The 24,163-nt window shown below is 35.1% G+C and overlaps 1 protein-coding gene across 3 annotated transcripts in view; it reads left to right on the top strand.

Annotated features, from left to right (window-relative positions):
- LOC106877231 (uncharacterized) overlaps nt 1-24,163 on the top strand; it is a 32,637-nt gene that overhangs the window by 1,412 nt on the left and 7,062 nt on the right. Inside the window, exons 1-3 of one of the 3 annotated variants that reach the window (XM_089352255.1) lie at nt 12,895-13,006; nt 13,132-13,287; nt 17,445-20,186. In XM_089352255.1, the coding sequence (XP_089208381.1) occupies nt 17,522-20,186 (2,665 nt within the window). In that variant the 5' untranslated portion in view covers nt 12,895-13,006; nt 13,132-13,287; nt 17,445-17,521. Of the gene's footprint in view, nt 1-12,894; nt 13,007-13,131; nt 13,288-17,444; nt 20,187-24,163 lie in introns of those variants that run through there. The other 2 variants (XM_052967799.2, XM_014926091.3) reach the window with 2 other exon arrangements.

A 24,163-nucleotide genomic window follows, 5' to 3' on the forward strand; every position in this document is an offset into this window, starting at 1 on the left:
CACTGCAGTAAAATAACAAGCAGGACGTAACAGCTAAGTCAACGCCTACATATCATTAGCAAAACTAAATCGTTTTTCTTTCCTTCGAAATAGAAAATACAACGAATCATTACTTAGGACATTTTTTTTATTTATATATTTATTTTTAGATGTAATTCGTCAGTTTCCTTTTTGGCTACTAAGAAAACGAACATTTTTATACTTTATTAAGTTATGTATGTGTGAGTGCAAATGTAAGCGGGAGTATAAATGATTGCTCAAACTTCTCCCTCTCTTTCTATCTCTCGTGTAATCAAACCTGTATAGTATTTGGGGAATGATAAATATGATTTCCTTGTTTTCCTATCATTTTGGCATTTATATTTACATCCTCATACTCTCATTAGCATGTACATTTTTCAGCATCTCCGTTATTATTGACGGTTGGGGTACACATGTAATAATGATAATATATGTGAAAATAAGTATATATATTTGATGTATGTTTGTTCGTATATATTAAATATAGGTAATCTTCAAGTTTAGGGGGATAAAAAAATAAATAAAAATATTCAAGGGAAATAACTGAACGACTTACCAGTATTATCCGTTTTCTTCTAGCTGTTTATAAATAAATCACACCCTAACCCTAACGTCAATCAAATCACGTGTGTGATTTATTTATAAACAGAGATGTACGGAGAATACTGGTAAGACGTTCAGTTACTTCCCTTGAATATTTTTATTTATTTTTTTTATCCCCCTAAACTTGAAGATTACCTTAAATATATACGTAATATAACGATATGGAGAATTATATATATATATAAAATCCGAAGTATATAGTGTTATATATCCATCACGGCTGATCTTATCAATCGGTTTCGCGCGAGGTTTACAATAGAGTGTTAGGTAACAATCCGATAGAACCTTACGGTCATCAGAGTTAGCCGTGGTGGATATATAAATACTATACATTTCGGATAATATACCCACTGTTAGACGAATTACACGTGCATGAGTCATTTAAGAGACCATAAAGCAGGGAAAAGATGCACTCGTCTCGTATATCTGTCAATAGAGTGGGTATATTATCAGAAATATATATAGTATCATATATCCATTACGACTGATATTACCAATCGGTTTCGCGCAAGGAATACAATGGAGTGTTAGGTAACAATAATTGTCGGAGGTAGATTATCACAATCAGTCAGTGGCTGCTGTGAAAAAGGATGGTGAAACGAAAAAGGGCCGGTGGGGTTAGGTTATGAGTTATGCCCCCTGGTTGGGTTTTCTGTGAAGCCGGTAAGAGTTGTCTTAAAGCGTTTGTAGGGGCAGTGTGCATTAAGTGTGGTTCTCCTGTGGGGATGGTGTGTAGTGGTGTCATGCATAATTTTTTCTGGGCTTGTAGGTATAAATGGCTGTTCGTTGGTCTGTTTTCTTCCTGTAAAGGATAAAGTCGTGGGTGGCGGTTTATGTTAGCGTGCGGTGTGTCTCTGTGTGTGAAGGGGTATATGTTGGGGTGGTGGGAGACAGTTTATTTTGTTGGGTGTCCGCCTTATAGGGATGGGTGTGTACTTTGGTCAAACTCTTTGTTGGGCCCGAGGGCATTGGAAGAAAGCCGAGGACATGTGGTTGCAGTCATATTGGAGCGCACAAGTATGTGTATGCACGTGTTTTACCTCCGCCTATATATGTGTAAGTCGTCTAAGAGTCCATAAGTCAGGAAAAAATGAACTCGTATCTGTCAATAGAGTGGATATATTATCCTAAGTGTACAGTATTATATATCGATAACGGCCGATCTTACCAATCACGAACCCAATGGTAAGATCGGCTGTAATGGATATATAGAATTCTGTACACTTGGGATAATATGTATGTACAGACACACATATTCTTCATGTTATATCACAATGTATTTATTTGATATTTACGAACAAACATACATCAAATATATATTATCATTATGTATGTATGTCATAAATAGCGGCCATTGCTCCACTCGTGTTCGCTTTAGGGTCTTTGCAGTGTCTGTGGGAAGGATAAGAAACTACAAAATTAATCATTTCATCAAATGAGTTACTAGAAACTGAATGAACTGATATATATATATGTATATATATATTCATACTTATCAGTGGATTAACAACACTACCAATAATTTCAATTGGAAAGAATTTCCACAATCTCAAGCGATCGACTTGTCGTTTACTAGCCATTTTAAGTGGATCATTTGAAGATTGTGGAAATTCTTTCGGCATGAAACCATTGTTAACGTTTGTATCAAATATGTACCGTGTACGTCAAAAATTTAGAAATTGCAAAAGAACATGAAATAATTCGATTTTAACAGTTTAACTCGAAGTTGATTAAGGTGTAAATAGGGTGTAAATATTGAGTTAGAAACGTTTGGATAGAAATAGTTCGAGATTGCTCGTTGTACGCTAACCTATGTCTTCTGTAAATATAACAGACGTTCTACCATTGGACCAAAGTAATCCTTTGATTCCTCTGTCCATTTTAGAAATTTTTTTTTACTGACGAGATTGTATTTATTATTTATAATTTCATCTGTTTCGAGTTCAACTATATTTATATATATAAATTTATATATATATATAAATGAAAAATGTATTGCAAATAAACGACAGGTGAAAAATGCATAACATGTACTGGATGGGGGACTGAGACAGAAGATCCCTAATTCTTCATCATTTATCAACCAGATGGTATTACTCAGTTTCGCAATATATATATATATATATATATCTTATGATATTTACTTTGTATTATATTATACTTATTTATCATGTTTTTACTTATTAATTTTTCTATACGTGACTGGATTTTCATGGATTAGTTCATGAACTTTGGTTCTTTTCTCTAAAACTATATATTTATATATTTTATACTGTGAAACTTAATTTAATTTTAATTTTTAATAAATTGAATTTAACTGAGTTTTTACTTGTAAATTTGGATTTTTATCCCTTATATTATTATTATATATATATATCCTTTAAGTTTGCTTATGAGATATATTTTGAATATGCATATAAAAGCTCCTTTTGTACTATGCCAGCTACAGCCTAATGACTCCAACTGTCAATACCAGTATTTTTGAGGTTACACACACACACATACACACATAATGGAAAATCTTGGAGAGTGTAGTGCCAAACTTTTGGACTGAGAGCAATTCCAGTCCCTGAACTGAACGTAAATGCAGAATGCCAGCAATCTCATCTTCTCCATATAAAGTTGGTACACAATGCTGCAGAGTTCAGATGCCTACTACTCTTCAACATCCTGTCCCCTTCCCACAAAAAACTTAATGGTTTTGCTGGAACAACTTTTGTTGGAGATCCTTGATGAATGAACTGATGTCACTGCAGTAAATAAGAAAAATAAAAGTGGGAGAGTTGTGCACTAAAGATCAACCACAGAGGGAGAACTAGAAATAAAGGAGAATTAATGGTAGCACTCCCGCATTGCCAGTCAAGAAGGTTGAAATAAATAAAGAATATAATAGATGAATTTTATATATGTGTTTGTATGTGTGTAATATTATAGACATACTATGAAATCATTTTGAAATCATCTGAATGCACAAGAAATGTTTTAAGATCAAAGGCTGGCTAATCAGGAAAATAAACTTCATATGAGCAGGGAAGAAAGCTTCTAATCCACTGGAGTATAGGAAACAGATTCTTTCAAATGTTCACATGTCTTCCAAGTTGTCAATAAGTGACCTAATTAGCAACGAAGGAGGATATTCTGACTTGCTAGAGCAAAGACGGGTTTAAAAAGTTAAAAGAAGATTCTTTGGAGTGCAAAGCAAATTGTATGATGCTCATCTATGAAGTTTAGGATTTGCAAAGACTGGAAAATGATAAAGTGAGCCTGCTATGCTAGCTGTACAATAGTGTACAATGAACTGTGGAGTACTAATGTGTTGAGAGAATAAATGGATATAAGAGGAATCAGTGTGCAAGAGTACTGTGCTGATTGGAATGTATGATGTGCATGGATTAGTCTAAACACTGAAAGTGGGTGGGGTCTGTAGAAGAGGAAGACTGAGGAACACTTAGTTTAAATTGGTAAAGATGGATCTCATTGTTGCACCTCGTGTAAATGACAAAGAATTATGATGGTTGATGTTATGTAGAACTTGAAAAGTACCAATCACTTGTGCAAGAATGGCAAAACATATGTTGAAATGGGGGGATGGTGGGACTGGAACGTATAGTATGTATAATATCTGCGTCTATGCTTTTGCCTCTTTTGAACTTGCTTAATTTCCATTTGCTGCCTCTAATGTTTATTCTATCCCATCTGTCACTTTGCCTTTCTCCTCTTCATTGTTCATTGTCATCTATAAAATGAGGCATATCATTAGATCTATCTATACTTAATTCTCTCACCATCATCATTTGTACCTCTCCTCTCTCCCTCCCATCATGTTACTTGAGTAATGAGGGATTGCAACAGATTTTGATACTTCATACACTCTTTCGTTTATCCTCCTGTACTACCCTTCACTCCTAAGTCACCACTTACTCACAGCCATCATTCTCATATAATTGCCCAGCTCTGACTATTCATCACTTATGCTCTCTCTTATCAGTTAAAATTACTCTCCTTTACTGCTACAACTCCTCCAGTTCATTTGTTGACATCTCATTGTATTTTACCATTGACTATTCCTATGACTATCCACCACTTGCTTTCTTTCTCTCTCTCTCTCTCTCCCTCTCTCTCTTAGTAACTATAAAGCTTCCATTAGTTTCTCTTCTCCATTACCATATCCCTTCTATTTCTCTTGCCTTTTTGGTTCACTTCCCTGTCATAAATACTCTTGCTCTTCTTTCCCCTCCCTCCCAAATTCATGTTCTACAGTCATACTCTACTATTTATTCTCTTAGTCTTTTTTACCCTAGAAGAACAAAGGTTACTTAGAGTAGTGAGGTTTCTTTTGTCATGCAGGCTATAAAGCAACTTCACTAGTGCAAGAAAAATGAGGTGTTACACCTTACACTATGTAATGTGTTAGTTTCTATGGCAAAATTCCTTTCCTATGTCAGAAACATGACTTGAGAGTGAAGTATAGTCCTCTGACATGCTTAGAAGACTGGTCACTCTAAAGAAGATCAGGTGCATGACTGTGTTAGTTTACATTTGGATCTATGAAAGTCATTTGTTGCAATTGGTGTGGTTGATGTTCATCCTGTCAACAAATGACCCACATGCTCCATGCCTTCAAATGAATGTGAAATAAGAGATTTCTTTCTTGAAAAAAATGAATAACGAGTGATGCGTGCACACACACACACACACTTGCATGTCTGTGTGTATGTGTTTATATATATATATATATATATATATATATATAGATATAGATATACATATAGTTAGGTGTGGTACAAGCAGAAATAAAGCTCAAACATAAAGTAGGACATTTTCTTTCATTATTCATCTATAAAGCTGAACAATGTGTGTTTTTAGAAAAGTAATGAATTGAAAATTACAAAAAATTTATGTATATATATATTTGAATAAAACGTGTTTATTTTTTTAACAAAGAAGGTAAATATTTCTATATGTATGAAAATAATGATACAAAATTATAGTTTTCATACGAGTTTTCCTGTGAATATATTAGTGTGTGTTTTCAAAAAGTGAGTTTTAGACAAAAATGAGAATCATTTTGCTGATAAGATTTTGTATAAGAAAGTTTTACTGAATGAATGTTAGGGCATGTTTTAACTAAGGAAGTTTTACAGGGCAAGGAAAACGACATTTTACTGTTTGGTCTATGCTGTCATCAGTTTCAAAGTTTAAAGTATGTTCTTTAATGCAAGTTTTAATCCATGCATGCTGTCAGAATTCTTGGAGCATCAGAAAAAATATTTTGTATTCCAGCTCTTTACATTCTGAGTTCAAATCTCTTTGAGGTTAGTAGTACTTTCAATCCCTTTGCTTAGCAAAATTAAGTACCAGTCAAGTACTGGGGTTGATGATATCAACACTGTTGCCCTCAAAAATAGCTGGAGTTGTGCCTAAATCAGAGACCAAATTCATTTGGATTTTGTTTTTATATATAAAACAAAAAATTACATAAACAAAGGTTTATATTTTGGATTCCAACCTTCCTTGCACCAAATTCCTGGATGTTTTAGCTAGAATTTATGAGAAAATTAACACACATTAGTACTTCACCTATAACCTAAAATATAACATGCAGAAACATTACCTGATACAACCCATCATGCAAATTAGCAGCAACAATATTTGAAACAGATGGACATGCTTTCACACCAGTTGGTCTGCAGATCTTGTTTTATGTTACTATTCTTGTGTCAACATTGTTCTGTTTTCATGTGTCATGTCTGTTCATCTGTTTCATAGCAGCTTATATTGATTCATTGCCAGATTGTTGGAAAGTGTTGAAATTATGATATTTGATTGTTAACTGATGAAGGGCTGGCTGTGTTTATGCTTGTTTAGTTTTTTTCTTATAAATTTTTTTTTTCATCCCTCTGTGCTACCTTTTATAGGATATATACACATAAACTATATATACGTTTATACAAAATATATAGTTTTAGGGAAAATATATATTTATCTATAAAGCTCAATTTAATTTTGATTTTTTATAAATTGATTTTAATTGAGTTTTTACCTGTAATTTTGGATTTTGTCCCTAATATTATTATACATTTATACACATATATCTAGATATATATGCATATATACATGTAGATATATGTATTCGTAGATATATTCATAGGTATACATAGATATATATGCGTACACACACAAACGCATATCTATACACACATTGCTACATACGCTTATACCAGAGTAAGCACATAAATGTGAAACAAGGTGGAAAAAAGAGTACTCAAATACCAGAGGTAGAGTAATATGCTTTATTTAAAAGCAGGAGAAATATGACAAAAGCTGTTACTCAGAGTGTCATGTTCCCGTTTGTCAGACAGTTTTGCTATATACTTATATATATGTATGTATACATATTTATGTGTGCATGTCTATATTTGTGTATATATATATATGCATGTATAGATATCTATATGTCTTACATGAAAACATGACTGTCCATGGAGGATAATTATATTACTTGGAAACAGATTTCGGTTGGTAACATTTCAGGCATCCAGCCTTATGGAATCTCTTTCAGTGAATTCCATCTGAACCATGTAAACTAGGAAAAGTGGATGTGGAAATGTTAATGGTGGTAGTGGTGAAGATGATGATGATGTGTGTGTGTGTGTGTATTTATATATTTATACTTTTGGGCGGTTTAAGTTGAATTAGCCCGCAGTTAGAAGTCATTTCAAGTTGATAAGCGTAAAATGTATAATTACCATTTTCATTTGCAGTTTATGATATGGCATTAAGAAACTTAGGTAATAAATTTTTTTGAACACAGATTTGGCACTTAGCAATAAATGAAAGTCCATGAAATGAGATTGCAATTGCAGTAGGCATTAGGGATCCTATAGTTTGAAGCATTTCGTATCATGTTCTTATTTCTCTCGTAATGCCTGGCACAACTTCATTGAAGCTTTTTTTTCAATGAAAGTCATGTATGAAAAAGAAAAGCAAAATTTGAAGACTTTAAAAAAAATAATTCAAAGTCGATTGAAATTGCATGGCTACCTGAAGATGGTTATGTGACGGAAGTGCTAACGCACAAATATTGGTGGTTTGCAGTGAATGGACATTGTAAAAACTGTATAACTGTCACAACTTGGTATAGTTATATGAAGGAAGTGCTAACGTGCAAATACTGGCGGTTTGCAGTGAATGGACATTGTAAAAGTTGTATCACTGAGAATATAATATGGATTAATTTCAGAAGCGATTGAAAAATATAATTAAAAGTTGATTTAAATTGCATGGCTGTGTGAAGAAGGAAGTGCTTAATATGCAAAGAGTTACAGTCGGTTGGCCACACACACACACACACACACATCTTCCGGTGTAAGGGAGACAATCAATTTCTGACTGTTACTTCACATAGAGTTACCTCTTTTGTCCACAATAGTAATTGTATAAGGTTTTTCTGACCTTCTGACACCAGAAGCTCCTTTACTCCATAAGTGAAAAGTCGAAAGAGTGTAGAACCATCTGTGGAATATAAGTGATGTATTTGCCAAGCGTGAACGAAATCGTATGAAAAATATTGATTTTATGTGGGATTAATGTAATAGTCAGTCACACACACACACACACATTGTCATATATATATATATATATATATATATATATATATATATATATATATATATATATATATATGTATTTTAATATTTTCCCTAGGCATTGTAATGCTAATAACATGGTATATGGAGCATCAGTCAAACACAGAGTGGTAATACGAAATTGGGATGTTATGAACTTCATTAGCTTACAGCTGTTTCTGCTATAAGGTGCAATGCACTCATAGTTGAGTACTTGATTAACACCCTATAGCTTCATTGGAGCTACAGACATGAAGTGTGTGTGTATGTATCTTTCATGTTTTACTTGTTTCAGTCATGAGCCATGCTTGAGCCCTACTTTGAATAACTTTTAGGTGAATGGATTGACCCCAGTGCTAATTTTCTTTTTTTAAGCTTGGTACTTAATGTGTCTGTTCCTTCTGCTAAACTATGAGGTTATGGGTATTTGAGCACACCAACACGGGTTGACAAGCAATGGTGGGTTACAAACACACACACACATACACACACATCTTATCTTTTATCTTTTACTTGTTTCAACCATTAGACTCCAACCATGCTGGGGCACTGTCTTGAAGAATTTATAGTCAAATGAATTGACCCCAGTGCTTTTGTTTTTAAGCCCGGTGCTTATTCTATCGATCACTTTTGCTGAATCACACGGTTATAGAGTCATAAACAAACAAACACTGGTTGTTAAGTGGTGCTGGTCATAGTGTGGACAAAGACACACACACACACATGATGGGCTTCTTTCAGTTTCTGTCTACCAAATCTGCTCACAAGGCTTTTGTTGGCCTGAGGCTTTAGTAGAAGAGACTTGCCTAAGGTGCCATGCAGGACTGAACCCAGAACCATGTGGTTGAGAAGCAAACTTACCCATTCTATGTATGTACTTAAATATATGGATATATTTATAAATTAACATGTTCAAAAGCATGTCTGGCCATTGGTAAATATTGCTATATTTGGTAATAGGCAAGTGTCTTGGAGGGTGTCCAGTTGTAGAAAGTTTATGGCAACAAATTCTACCTGAAGCATGCAAGCTTGAAGAATTGGACACTAATATAATGATATATGTATATGTGTGTGTGGAGAGGGTGTATGCATGTGTATATTTGTGTGTATGTGTATATGTGTGTGTGTATATATGTATGCATAGGTATGTATGCATAAGTATTTATGTATGTATATATATTATAACTAGGCTACCCGTGACCTGTTCAGTCACCAGAAAACTCTGAGTTTCCCAGCAACGGAGTTTTGTTTCGTGGTTTTTTCTTTTCCAGGTTATTTTGCATGCTTTCAATGAATATGACATCAAAATCACACATAAATGGCTCCTTTCTGCAGAAAAAAAAAGATTTGGCTACTATTTCTGGCATGCCCTGCTACCATGTAACAGGTATTTTGGGTCCTTTATCGCAAACGGCTGTTACGTGGTAGCAGGACATGCTAGAAATAGCAGCCAAATCTTTGGAGGTGAGATATGTTGAGTACACTCAAGAAAATCCAATGAAAAAAAATCATTTCACACTGAGGTTACGAACAAGTCTTTTATGAAATATTTGCTGTATTTTGAAAGTCATTTTCACTTTAAAATATTTTTTAAATATGCCAAAAGAAAGTTTTGTAATGGTATTCACTTGAAAATAATTAAAAAAACAAAACATTAAAATATTGTCTGTTTAAAGACGTCTAAAATATAAATACTGTACAAACAGCTTAAATTCTTGAAATCACATTCACTTAAAAATATTTCTAAATAATAAAATTATTGTTTAACAAAAGCAAAAATAGAAACATTTACTATAAAAAATTTATTTTTTCATTGTCAAATCACTGTCTTATAGAAAGGCAAGAGTTTCTTCCCTTTCAGGATGAAGATTATTTTCAGAATATTTTCCCATTATGCACCGTTTTGGGTATTTATACCCCAAAACTTCTAATATCTATAAAACTACTTGTCCGATTTACCCAAAACTTGTTTTATTCCATTTGTATTAACATTTCAAGGTAAACTTAATTCATTGTAAATATCCCTTTATGCACCAGTTTGGCTGGGTAACATTGCAAGCAAGCAAGATTCAGACTGACTTTTAATGTATTATAGATAATAACTAGCTGGCTCTGTGCCGTCAAAAATGACAGCTAATTGTAGTATTTTATATATAAATAAGGTACATAATAATCATAGATACAAACTTCCACATACTTCACTTGTACATGCACATGCATACGTATACTCACACAGAACTGAAACACTGTTTGATTTATCTTTTCAGCATTGAATGTTCACTGTCCCACTTCCATTGCACACACACACACACACACACACACACAAACATTCACATGACTCACTTTTACATACACACACATATACTCATGCAGAGTTGAAATGCTGTTTGATTTTTTTTTTCACTGTAGAACTTCCATTATCCCACTACCAAGTTTGGCATCACTTCTTCCTTCCTTCCTTATTCATCTATTACCCCTCCCTTTCTCATTCATATGTTGTGACGGAGAAATACATGGGTATTATTATAGTAGGATGGTAAATCAAATTAATACACCTGTCAATGTTCACATACATTCACATACTTCCCTTGTACATGCACACACATACATGTACTCACACCGAGTTGAAACACTGATTTTTTTCACCCCTTCGTTTATTATTCTTCTATTATCCCTTCTCATTCATATGTTGTGATGGAGAAAAACACAAGAGTATTATTATAGTAGAAGATGCACGATGTGCTCTTTGCCACTTCCACTCTCTCATTGCTGTTGCTTTCTCTCACTCCCTCTCAGTCAAGGCTTTTACTCTCACTACTTCTCCTTCACTGAATTACTATTTTCTCTTCTCTCCCTTCACTTATACTACTCACTCCTGTGTTTTTGGGCATAATATATATATATATATATATATATATATATCATCATCATCATCGTTTAACGTCTGCTTTCCATGCTAGCATGGGTTGGACGATTTGACTGAGGTCTGGTGAACCAGATGGTTACACCAGGCTCCAATCTGATTTGGCAGAATTTTTACAGCTGGATGTCCTTCCTAACGCCAACCACTCCGAGAGTGTAGTGGGTGCTTTTACGTGCCATCAGCACGAAGGCCAGTTAGGTGGTACTGGCAATGGCCACACTCAAAATGGTGTATTTTACAGGCCACCTGCACAGGAGCCAGCCTAGCGGCACTGGCAATGGCCTTGTTCAAATGTCTTTTCACGTGCCAGTAAGGCGATGCTGGTAATGATCAACACATACAAATATAAAAAACACTACGATCATTATATTAGGAGATAATCCATTCTACTATAGGCACAGGGCATGGAATGAATTTTAGGGAAGGGGGCTAGTCGAGTCCATTGACCCCACTACTTTACTGAGAACATGAAGACAAACAAAATGCTACTCAGCATTTTGTCTGGTGTGCTAATGATTCTGTCAGCTTGCCATTTTAATAATAATAATCATGATTTATGATAGTGGCACAAGGCTACAGATCAGTGGGAGAATGGTGTAGTTGAATATATCGACCCCAGCATTTGCTGTTCTATTTCATTGGCCCCAAAAGATGAAAGGCAATGTCAACCTAGGCAGTGTTTGAACTCACAATTTAAAGAGACTTAAACTAAGTGCTGTAAAGTTTAATCATTCCACTGCCCTTCCTACGACAACTACTACTACTGATAATAGTTGTTACTAACATAGGAAAGAGGCTACAAATTTAGGGGCAAGAAGTGGGTAAGTCAGTTACGTCAACCACTTTCCCTCAATACCTTACTAGTACTTTGTTTTGCTGATCCTGAAAGACGAAAGGCAAAGCTGACTTTGGTGAAATTTAAACGCAGAATGTAAAGAGACATGACTCTAAACACTTACACACATTAAGGCATTTAGTTCAGCACTCCATTAATAATGATATACCTAACACAGTTGAAGCCTAAAATTTGATGGTATGGGGAGAGGGAATAGTCAACTGTATTGACTGCAAGCCACAGATCTAGTTTGTTACTTCTGGTGTTTGTCTCCTACAGATTTCCGGTTCTTTATGATAGAGATCTCTATTTTGTCCTCATAATATTTATCATCTTGAAAATATTTAGTGGAATGTTCTTTTACATTCCACACCATCTCTTGATAGTCTTTTTTTATCTTTCAGTTATATAGCATTCATTCTAAGGTCACTAGCCTGTGTTGAATGACACATTTTTCATCAGAGAAAGACTTGTCTGTCTATCTAATGTTCAAGTAGCTGATTAGTTAGTCGAAATTCATGTAGACAAATGTTGACCCATTTGCTTCATAGAACTCTAAAAACCTTGATCCTTCTTCATTTCTTGAACCATATCCATAGCCACCATGTACTCTGGGGTGCCCCTCATGGTGCTATCCAAGTTGTCCATTCAAATCACCAGTCAAGTTAACGAAGCTGCTGTCATTTGTTATTGAGATTGTTCACAAGAGGACTTTTTGCTTATCTGTCTGCCTGAACTGTGGTGTACAAATGATTGCTGTTGCTGTTGCTTTATCCACAAGTAGTATAAGCTTAACTATTCTGTTAACATGTTCCGACTACTTCACTCATGTTACTATTTATTTTTCTTTCACATGTATGCCTACTCTACCTAAACCAGTATTATTACTACACCAAAGAATTTGTACTGGTGTTCTTTGCTTGTTAGGAGTTTGGTTGAGGCTCCCTATATTCCACCTCTTGCATACATCTATACACCTCTGCTCTAGCATTACAGGTAGGTTGTCAAGTATAAAATTTGTAGAAAAGAAAAAAAAGTTTACTAATGTTTTATAAATACAAGGAATAGTTTTATTCATCAAAGTATGCACCCATATTGTCAATACACTTTTGCCATTTCAGTGGTATCTTGTCCAGTCCGGAACTGTAAAAGCCTGGCAATCTAGAGTCAATAAAATCTTGGAAGGCCTGTTTTACAGCATTGTTGGAATTAAATTTTTTTCCTATCAAAGTTATCCAAATTCTGGAAGAAGTGGTAGTCAGTGGGTGCAAGACAAGGTGAGTATGATGGATGATGGAGAACTTCCAACTCCAACTACTGTAGTTACGCCAATGTCATTTTTGTGATATGTGGTCTGATGTTATCTTGCAATAAAATAAGAGTGGATCTGTTGACTAATCTAGGCAGTTTTTTTGTAAGTTTCTGCATCATTTGGCTGCAGTATACTTGGGCTGTGATTGATGACCCCGGTTTAATGAAATCATAATGGATCACACCTGCGCCAGACCACCAAACACACACCATCAGCTTCTTTTGATGAATTTTGCTTTTTGGTATGTTTTAGTGGCTCGTCTTTGTCCAATCATTGTGCTGAACATTTATGCTTGTTGTATTGGATTTATTTCTCATCACATGATACAATTCGATTAAAAAATGATTCATTATTGTGACAAGAAAGTAGTGTAATGCAGGCTTCTAAACGTTGCTGTTTCTGATTTTCATTGAGTTCATGTGGAACCCACTTATCCACCTTTTTCACTTTACTGATTTGAACTAGGTGTGTCAATATTGTTTGCTTGCTAACACCAGAAAACAACGATAATTCATGGATACTTTGAGATGGATCTGACTCAACGGTGGTTTTCAGTTTGTCATTATCCACTTTTGTTTCTGGTCAACCGTGTTGCTCATTTGTGAGGTCAAAGTTACCAGAACGAAATTTTGCAAACCAATTTGATACTGTCTGCTGTGTAATAACATTAGAATGAAATGCTCCATTAATATTCCGAGCTGTCTGTAATTCTGTATTCCCAAGAAAGAACTCATATTTCAAAACTGTACGAATTTCCAACTTCTCCAACTCTAAACAAAAATCTAACTTCAGCCTCATTTTACTAGCTGGTATCTTCCTTCTGCTGGTACTTCACAACATTGATTGGTTGTGTTTGATCAGTTTGTCTGCAGCACTTAAGTTTCCTCTGTGTTAATTTTTATTCAAAGTTACTACTCTCTTAAATGAGTTGCCCTCACTATGGCTTATGGAGGCTAAGTCTACCCACCCTCATGCAAGTATTTATTCAGAGTTACTATTCTCTTTGGTTGGCTACTTTCATGATGGTTTGTGCAGTCCACATCTTTGTTCAGACTTGAAGTCACAGCCTCCACTGCTGAAAATCACAGTTATAAGTCATGGTGGTGGGGTTTGCGTATTCATAAGATTGAAATAACTATATCAGCAGGATTTTTACTCCTAGCAATTCTAATGACACCGGGCATGTTTGAAATAAGTGATTATACTAAATGAGAATGACTATTAGAAACCTTGGGAAGCAACCGGCAGGATGTATAGCTTCAGTGGAAGAATTAAGCAATGACAAAATAAGATTATTGAAAAATGGAATCATAGCAACAACATTGACAGGATCACCTAACTCTGAAGCTGAACCACTGCTAACATCTATAGAACTGGTAATTATAGATGTCTTTTTGTATAACGTTATCAACATGTAGATGTTTATCCTGTGTTGTCACATGATCAATCAAGGAGAGCATTCTGTTGTGGTTTCAGCATCTACTACATTGTTAAAAAAGCAAACTACTGAGCAAAAACATTCAAACAAATCTAAAACTACTAAAATGTATATGTCCCCTGATATTTTCATCACTTACCCCTTTACCATTTAAACCGGCCAAGTCTGGCCAAAATATTCTTCCTGTTTTATGTTCAAACCAGCCAGATCCAGCCTCTCACATCTATCATACTATGCCAGTCTAAAAATAAACAATCGAATCATCAATATCTCAAAGCTACAAGATAATAATGCATGATTAGTTCAAAGCAATGTGAATAAATAAGCATTACAATTGACATAGTAATCCGGATGTTAAAAGGTTAATGTTTACATTATGAATGCATTCAATCAGCTTCCTGAGTTAGCAGCGAGAGCAGTTGCCTCCAACATTAATGTCATATGTATTCAAGAACATTGATTCCTTCATGATGAGTTAGATCTCAAATATCATGATATTGGTAATGCTTAGAATCTTCTGTGTACCTCTGCATGAAAAAACTATTGTTGTATCAATTAGTGGAGTAGGTATACTTCTTAAACTACAAGCATCTAAGTCTTTAAATAAGTTTGAAAAGATTTTCCTGAGAAGATAATTGTTACTTTCAATAGCAATCTTTGTACAGCTGAGATCTCCTGCTATAGTCAGACTAATATCTGCAACAAAAAAGTTGTACATATGTCTTGGAAATTCTCATTCACTTGACAAATATCAAAGTATCAAAGGACAAGATATAGAGTATAAATTGGCTGTAATGGAAATCACAAATTTCAAAAATCCACTAAAACACCACCATTTGAACATTTTCAGGAATTTCTTTCAGAAAATGGACTATCATGCTTAAATATTATCTTTTAGAAAATGATGTTAAATTGTGGACACACATTTGCCAAAATGGCCCAAAAAGCTCAAGTTGATTACTTATTCAAAAACTGAGAGTGGAAACTGAGAAGCTTGTAGCAGTTTTTCAGGAGTACATTGTGGTTATTCAAGTTGGCCTTTGCCTGTGTGCCAATAAACATAACATCTGGCAATCTGTATGAATAATGAAAAAATATGCAATCAGTACAATCAAGGTCAAAAATTGATTTGAAGTGCTTGATATAGAAATCAATTGATAGTAAGGTCTTGGATTTATCCTCACAAAATCAAGTTCTAGAAACCCAAGTATAGATATTTTGAATGTGTGTATATGCTATGTCTGTATATTTGTATGTATATATATATTGTGCATAATATATCATCATCATTTTAATGTTCTTGTCCATGCCTGCACAGATCTGATGGACTTCATTGAGGCTGATTTCCTACGGCTGTATGCCTTTCCTTTCACCAACCCCTAACTTGTTTCTCAAGAAGTTAATATTTCTTAATGGCCATCAAAGAAGTGTGGAAACAAAGGACACTTGATATTACTGTGTTGCTTGTGGTCTATATTAATCTGAATTATAGTGAAGTTTGTGAATTTGGCTAAGTTTGTATGCTGTAAAGAGAAGAGGAATCTGAGGTTTCAAGGGCTGTCTCTTCATCAGAGAGAGAGAGAGATAAAAACTTGGAAATGACTTCACATTTTTGAGGCTTAATAATGGGTAGGAATCCCACTTAGGTATTGAATCTCAAAACTTCTTGTTCATCATTTATCTTGAGTCCTTTGTGACATTGATAAATCAAGTTCATACTTCAGAGGCAAACTTAAGGCTGTAGAAAATATAGCTACTGTTAATAATTCTGAATGTAGTGGACATTACAATAATATAGTTGATTGTAAGAGACACCAAAATCTCAGTTACATTGTAAAAATTGTGTATAGTATATAAGATGTAAAGTGTACACTCAAATGATGTAACCAGATTGCTGTGAAACTACATAAAATCAACTTTCAGTGTGCTATATTCATTTGTAGAATGACCAGGCTGTAACTAAATAGTGAAGTTTGTAGAATTCCTAAAATTGTATTCTGTTGCCTAAATGATATAGTTCTGGAAGAAGAAATAGTGGTGGTAAAGTAGGCAATTGCTAAATAAATATTTACCACTCTTAATTACTATAAAAATTATAAAAATCTTGCCATGTTAGTGAAAGTAGATCAGTGAGAAGTGACAGTAGCTGTGATGGTTTATGATTGCAGTATGGGGTAAATATTGTGAAAGGAAAGCAAAAATACCTCAAGCAATTCATAGTAATGAATGCATAAAATAGAAGTTTTCTTTCTCCAATAATATTATTCAGTTGGTTCAGTTGTTTGTGTTGCTAGTTCTTGTCTTCTTATTAACAGTTTTGAGTAAATAAAATACTGTTCGTTATGAATAGACTGTTGGATTGTTTCTTAGAATATATTATATTTAGTTAGAACTATATTGCATTGTCCTTCCTTAGACAATTGCTTAATTTTGTGTTGAGAAGAATATTTCAGAAGTAAATTAACTACTTAACTAACAAATGAGTTATGCATTAAGATAAGTACCTCTTGTCGTATTTCACAGTTTTGAAAGTTGCAATCATATCTCAACCTTTTTTTAGCTAGTATATTTGTTTGTAACAATTTTTTGGTTACATTGCGTCATGTTTTAAGTAAAAATTGTATTCTTTTAGTGTCCCTAAGTTGCATGTTATCTCTAATCTTTGCCTTCTTTTTTAATTGCAGTTTATTTGGTTAACACCTTCAAGTATTACATACCAACTTCAACGTGATTATTTTGAAAACAAAACAAAGCAAAAAAAATGGGGCAATTGACAAAAGAAGAAACTAAGACTGAAATTAGGAAATTACCAGAAGAAAGGACATTAGAAAGAGACCAGCAGTTTCTTTCTGGTGAGGAGGGTAATGTTAGTGAAGAAGAGGAACAACCTAAAGAATATAAAGCCCCAAACTCATTAACTGTTGGTTCTGAGTCTGATGTTCTCGAAAGGAATTTTTCAAATCTTACTATATCAGATCCCTCAATGAAATCAGTTGAATTAGCTTCTGCAGGAGAAGAATCAGAATCAGATGAGGAAACCGATGACAATTTGAACAAAGGTGAAAGCTTGAAAAGAGGTCCAACTAATGGTGTACCAGTCAGTCTTTCAAGGACTCATGAAGCTTATTTTGCCTCTTCCCAAGATCATGTGTTTACTGAGAATAAATCTAAACGATCATATGATTCTCATGATGTACAATACTATAAATACCAAAGACCTGTTTGCAAACCCTGTGAATTGAATGAGCCTTGGCTCAGCAGTAGTTTTCCAGTGACAAATGGGGGAATAATTTCAGTTAGTGGTGAAAATTATGAATCTGACAGTGCTCGAAGTACACCATATACACTCTCAGAGTGCTCAAGATCTCCTGATCAAAATGATAATCAGAGTGATCTTGCCATTTTAAATCAAGAAAATACACTGGATGATTTGATGGCTATTTTACAAGAAGATAACAATAAAAATATGTATCCCACCATATGTAAGGAGGACTTTAGTTCTTCTAAAATTTCTCATATAAAAAACATTAAAGAAACATTGAAGAATGGCTTCGAAGAATCCACTCCTAACAATATTCCAGAAACTTTTAATATAGAGGATCAATATAATAAGGCTTCACCTCCTCAGTGTGTTCCTCAGCTTCTTGATCAGCATTGTCCCAACTTTGAGATGACTGAAAGTCTAAATGTAAATATTACTGAGCAAGAAAATTTAAATCGACTGGCTGCCATTTATGAACAAATGCCAGGTCTGAAAAACCGTGGGTCAAGTTCAATGGATAAGAACGTTCAAGAACAGGTTTTGCTAAATTCTTTGAAGCAGAATGATACACCTAATGGATGTAGCATCATAAATGCTCCTCCATATATGGGCCAGCAGTTTATAGATGGTAACTTACTCAATATCTGCAGCCAAGGGCAAATTGCAATGAATGAGAGTAACCAAATCAGATCTATAAGGAATTCTGGTGGTGAAAGGAAATCTGTAATGAATATTGGCCTAGACAAATGTACCACGATAATGGGTTCTGACCACCAGTTGCAAGGCTTGCATAATTATGACCAAGAACAGATGATAAATGGAAGTGCTGGCCAACAACAACCCATAAGTGGTAGTGGCCAAAGAGTGAACAGAGTTAGTTCTGTTTGTCAAGGACTAGCTGAAATGAATACTGGTAGACCAAATCAAAATGTAATGAATACTCGTAACACAGCTGGGACTATGATAAATGCTGGTAACCAAGGTCGTATTATGATGAATCCTAATAGTCAGAATCAGGTTATAATGAATGCTGGAATCCCAAGTCAAGCCATAATGAATGCTGGAAGCCCAGTTCAGACTATAGCAAATGCTGGGAGCCCAGGTCACTCTATAGTGAATGTGGGGAGTCCAGGTCAGCCCATAATGAATGCTGGCAGCCCAGGTCAGACTCTAGTGAATGCTGGTAGCCCACATCAGACCATAATGAATGCTGGCAGCCCACATCAGACCATAATGAATGCTGGCAGCCCACATCAGACCATAATGAATGCTGGCAGCCCACATCAGAACATAATGAATGCTGGCAGCCCACATCAGAACATAATGAATGCTGGCAGCCCACGTCAGAACATAATAAATGCTGGGAGCCCTAGTCAGACCCTAGTGAATGCTGGCAGCCCAAGTCAGACTATAATGAATGCTGGCAGCCCAGGTCGGACCCTAGTGAATGCTGGCAGCCCAAGTCAGACCATTATAAATCCTGGGAGCCCTGGTCAGACCATAGTGAATGCTGGCAGCCCACATCAGAACATAAATGCTGGGAGCCCAAATCAAACCATTCTGAATGCTGACAGCCCAAGTCAAACTATTTTGAATGATGATGAACAAGAACAGATTATAATGAATGCTACCAGCCAAGCGCAGACTGTCAATATGCGGCAAAACTGGATAAATTCTCTTGAAGGGCAAAATCTGCCTTCAGTTTCGGTACCATGTACGGTAAATCCCAATAAATCCCCACTGATTTATTCCCCTGTTGCTGAACTTGTTGGACAAGGCGGTCAAGTTTATTCTTCCCAATCGCCACATGTTATAATAAATGGGACCACATCCAATCTACAAAATCCTACTGTTGTTACACAAGCACTACCTAACCAAACCACAACTCCAGGAACCTTAACATCAACAGCAGTCTCTTCTACTCCTCTCTTAGTGTTGAACCCCCCACCACTGTATATCATGTCACCTACTTCAAATGCTCTTATCCTTGTTCAAAAGCCACAAACACCAACCACAAAATCTTTACCAAAGCCAATTTTACCCAAACCTCCTGCATCAGACATCAAACCACCTTTGTCAGATGAACACGTTTTCCCAAAGCATTTCAACACTCCCAAGAAGGGAAAAGCTGTTTTCAATACTGATACTAATGGACTCAAACCAGGTTTGTTTATGCTATGTTTTTAGATTATTTGTTATTGTAAATGTTTTTTTTTAATTTAAAAAAAAAGAATAAGAATAATTATCAATAAGATGGCAAGCTGACAAAATTGTTTGAATGTTGAAAAAATACCTTTGATGATTTTTTGTTTGTTTTTGGTTTTGGTTTTGTATATTCTGAATTCAAATCTCAAGGTGGTCAAGCTTTGGCTTTCATATTTTTGGAGTTGTTAAAATAAAGTACCAGTCTAGTACTGGGGTCATCTACCCTCATTTCCCCTCAGAATTGCTGGCCCTGTGTCTAATCAGAAATTATGTATTGTTACAATATTTGTTCTGGCTTCTGACTCTTAAATTTCTGAGTTCAAAGCTCACTTAAATTAACTTTACCTTTCATTCTTTTCGGGGTCAATAAAATAAAATACAGTGCAACTCTTGGAGTTGATTATAATTGACTATCCCCTCCCCCAAGTTTTAGGTCTTCTGAGTTCAAATTCCATCAAGGTCAACTTTACTTTCCATTCTTTCAGGGGTCAGAAAAATATTTTCCATTCTTTCAGGGGTCAGAAAAATATTTCTTGAAACAAGAGTTAGTTATACTTTGGACATATTGCTTTCATGATTTTGGAGTTGTTAAAATAAAGTCCCAGTTTAGTACTGGGGTAATCTACCCCTGCCACTCCCCCCAAATTGCAGGCCCTGTGCCTAAATCAGAAATAGAAATGTTTTAAGGTTAACAACAATGTTAACCTTTAATTAACTAAAATCTCCATTGCTAGTGAATATGTTTAATGGAAAATATGTATAGAAGTATTCAGAGTTAATGAGAATGTTTGAGACTAAGAAATATGTTTATGGTTAACAAATACTGTGTGAAAATTTTAAACAGTATTAACAGATCCTAGTATTGCTATTTTCTTGAATGTGCCTGTATCTACCTTTATTGGTAATTTGTCAGTGTCCTTACAGAAATGGTTGTGTATCAGTTCAGTTGCGCCTAGTTCACCATGTTTTTACTTAAACAGCTGTTGTTTGTTCCTTCTCGAGCCATGCTTGGCTCATAAGGGCTGGTTTCCTGGTTTCATTGGCATATAGGTTCCCCACCTGGATGGGACGCTGGTCCATTGCAGGTGAGTTGCTAGATGCAGGAGGAAAGAGCAAGAGAAAATTGTGGCGAAAGAGTCAGCAGAAGTTTGCCATTACCTTCTGCCGGAGCTGTGTGGAGCTTGGGTGTTTTGCTCATAAACACATACATTGCTTGGTCTGAAATTCGAACCTGCAATCCCTCGACCACGAGTCTGCTGCTCTAACCCCTAGGTCATGTGCTTCCACAATTAAACAGCTAGGTTAGTATAATTCCTTAGCTTTTCAGCTTACCCCTGCACAATGTTTAGTCATTTGGTGTTGCTCTGTGCCAATGTCAGTATTATTATGTTGTCATTTTTTAAGACAGACGAAAGTTCATATGAGTACCAGAGAGATTGAAGATTATTATTATTATGAAGAAGGCGGTGAGCTGGCAGAATCATTAGCACACCAGGCTAATGCTTAGTGGCATTTTGTCTGTCCTTACATTCTGAGTTCAAATTCCGTTGAGGTCGGCTTTGCCTTTCATCCTTTCAGGGTCGATAAATTAGAGGTACCAGTGAAACACTAAGGTCGATATAATCGACTAGTCCCTTCCCCTGAAATTTCAGGCCTTGTGCCTTTAGTAGAAAGGATTATCATTATTATTATTATTATTATCATTATTATTATTATTATTATCATTATTATTATTATGATGAAGGTGGCAAGCTGGCAGAATTGTTAGCATGCCAAATAAAATGCTCAGTAGTATTCCGTTCATCTTATGTTCTGAGTTCAAATTCTACCGAGGTTGATTTTGCCTTTCATCCTTTTGGGGTTGATAAATTAAGTACTAATGAAACCCTGAGGTGAACTGGCAGAATTGTTAGCATGCTGGGCAAAATGCCTAGTGGCATTTCGTCTGTCATTATGTTCTGTGTTCAAATTCTGCCAAGGTTAACTTTACCTTTCATCCTTTTGGGGTCGATAAATTAAGTGCCAGTTGCATACTGGGGTTTATCTAATCGACTGGCCCCCTCCCCGCAAAATTCAGGCCTTGTTCCTTTAGAAGAAATGATTGTTATTATTAGTAGTAAAGTGGGGAGCTGGCAGAATCGTTAGCATGCTGAGCAAAATGCTTAGTGGCATTTTGTCTGTCCTTGTGTTCTGAGTTCAAATTCTGCTGAGGTTGACTTTGCCTTTCATCATTTCAGGGTCAATAAATTACTGGTGAAACACTGGGGTCAGTGTAATCAACTAGTTCCCTCCCCACCAAATTCCAGACCTTGTGCCTTCAGTAGAAAGGATTATTATTATTAAGGTGGCGAGTTGGTGGACTTTGTCTTCACATTGAGTTCAGATTTCATCGACTTTGCCTTTTGTATGAAGTATGAAACATAGTGTTTCAAAGACTACATTATCCAGTGTGTTCTTCAGTTTTTAAAACTGGTTGGCTGTTATTTGGGTCTGATTTGGCTGCTATTTCTGCCAGGTCAAGTGACTAGAGGTTTCCTTGTTGCTTTAGTGGGCTGTAATGTTTTGTTTAGAGGTGTGTCTTTCATATAAAACAAACAACAAATTTTCTTACAATTGTTTAGTCTTGAAATTCTGTCAGACTCCTATTTAAGAGCTAATTAAATATATTATTGGTAAGATTCCACAAATCTGTACTATGGTAATGTCTATGGTTTTCATTTTTCATATCGGCATGGATAAATAATTTCAATAGTCAAGATAGTAATGCATTGAAATGTCTTATAGTTTATTGGCATTGTTCATATTTCTAGCCATTATCACTAAGTGCACTCATGATTCAGTTTTGTATCCTGTGTGCTCATTGTTTTCGAATATCAAAAACATTTGTGCTTCATCAAGATTAAGGAAGATAGCTACTTTAGAAAGGAATAGTAGATATGTATTTGCTAAATCAGTTTCATGTTTGACTGGATATTTGGTAATGCTTATAACGGTATTTGTTAGGCACTTGTATGTATCATTGTTATTATTGTTAGAGCACTGGATAGCAGAAATTAGTAGCACATTCTTCTAGTGTCAATAAAATAATGTTGAAGTTAATCCTTTCAGCTTTACCCCTTCTCATCAAAACTCAGAAGCTTGTGCCCAACTTGGAAATTGTTATTGTTTTTGTTCAGATAATTTCTAACATATGTACAAGGTCCAGTATTTGATTAGTACTTTATTTGATTGACCCTGAAGGAATGAGAGGTGAAGTCAACCTTGGTAGGATCTGAACCCAGAATATAAAGAGTCAGAACACATGCCATAAGGCATATTTGTCCAACATTCTAATGATTCTGTTAATACCTGCTCCAACTTAACAAAATATAATCAATGCTACATTCTTTTCCAGATGTTTTGTGGTTGGGCAATATTTATCCATTTCTGGGTATTTGATGAAGCTGAGAGTGATGGAAAGCAATAGTTTAGATAGTGTTTAATATTCATTATAGGAAGCATTAAAAAGCTAAGGCTAAGTAAAAGTAATAAAGATATGTTAGCTAATATTGTTTTATTCCTCATTGACTTAATTCTAGTTAACTTTATAAGCATTCCCTGCATTATATATGTTAGCATCTACTCAACTACTCAAGTTTTTACTTTGACCTAGAAGCTTAGTATATTTAAATATAATCTGGTTTTTACTTCTGAATAACAGACTAGTCACATTCTTATTTGTTGCTGTGTTTGTTGGTATTGTAAGTTCATTTGCATAATATATATTACAGCTTATTCTAAATGCTGTTGATTAGTTATAACTTTTTAGTGAATTGAGTCCATCCTCTACTTTTAACTCACTTCATTTACTGCACTTTATTTAAGTCATCCACATTTTTAATGTCCTTAGGGAGCAAGCTGGTAGAATCATTAGCACATTGGGCAAAATACTTAGTG

The sequence above is a fragment of the Octopus bimaculoides genome, chromosome 5 (genome assembly GCF_046866305.1).
Source record: "Octopus bimaculoides isolate indiv1 chromosome 5, ASM4686630v1, whole genome shotgun sequence".
Lineage (NCBI taxonomy): Eukaryota > Metazoa > Mollusca > Cephalopoda > Octopoda > Octopodidae > Octopus > Octopus bimaculoides.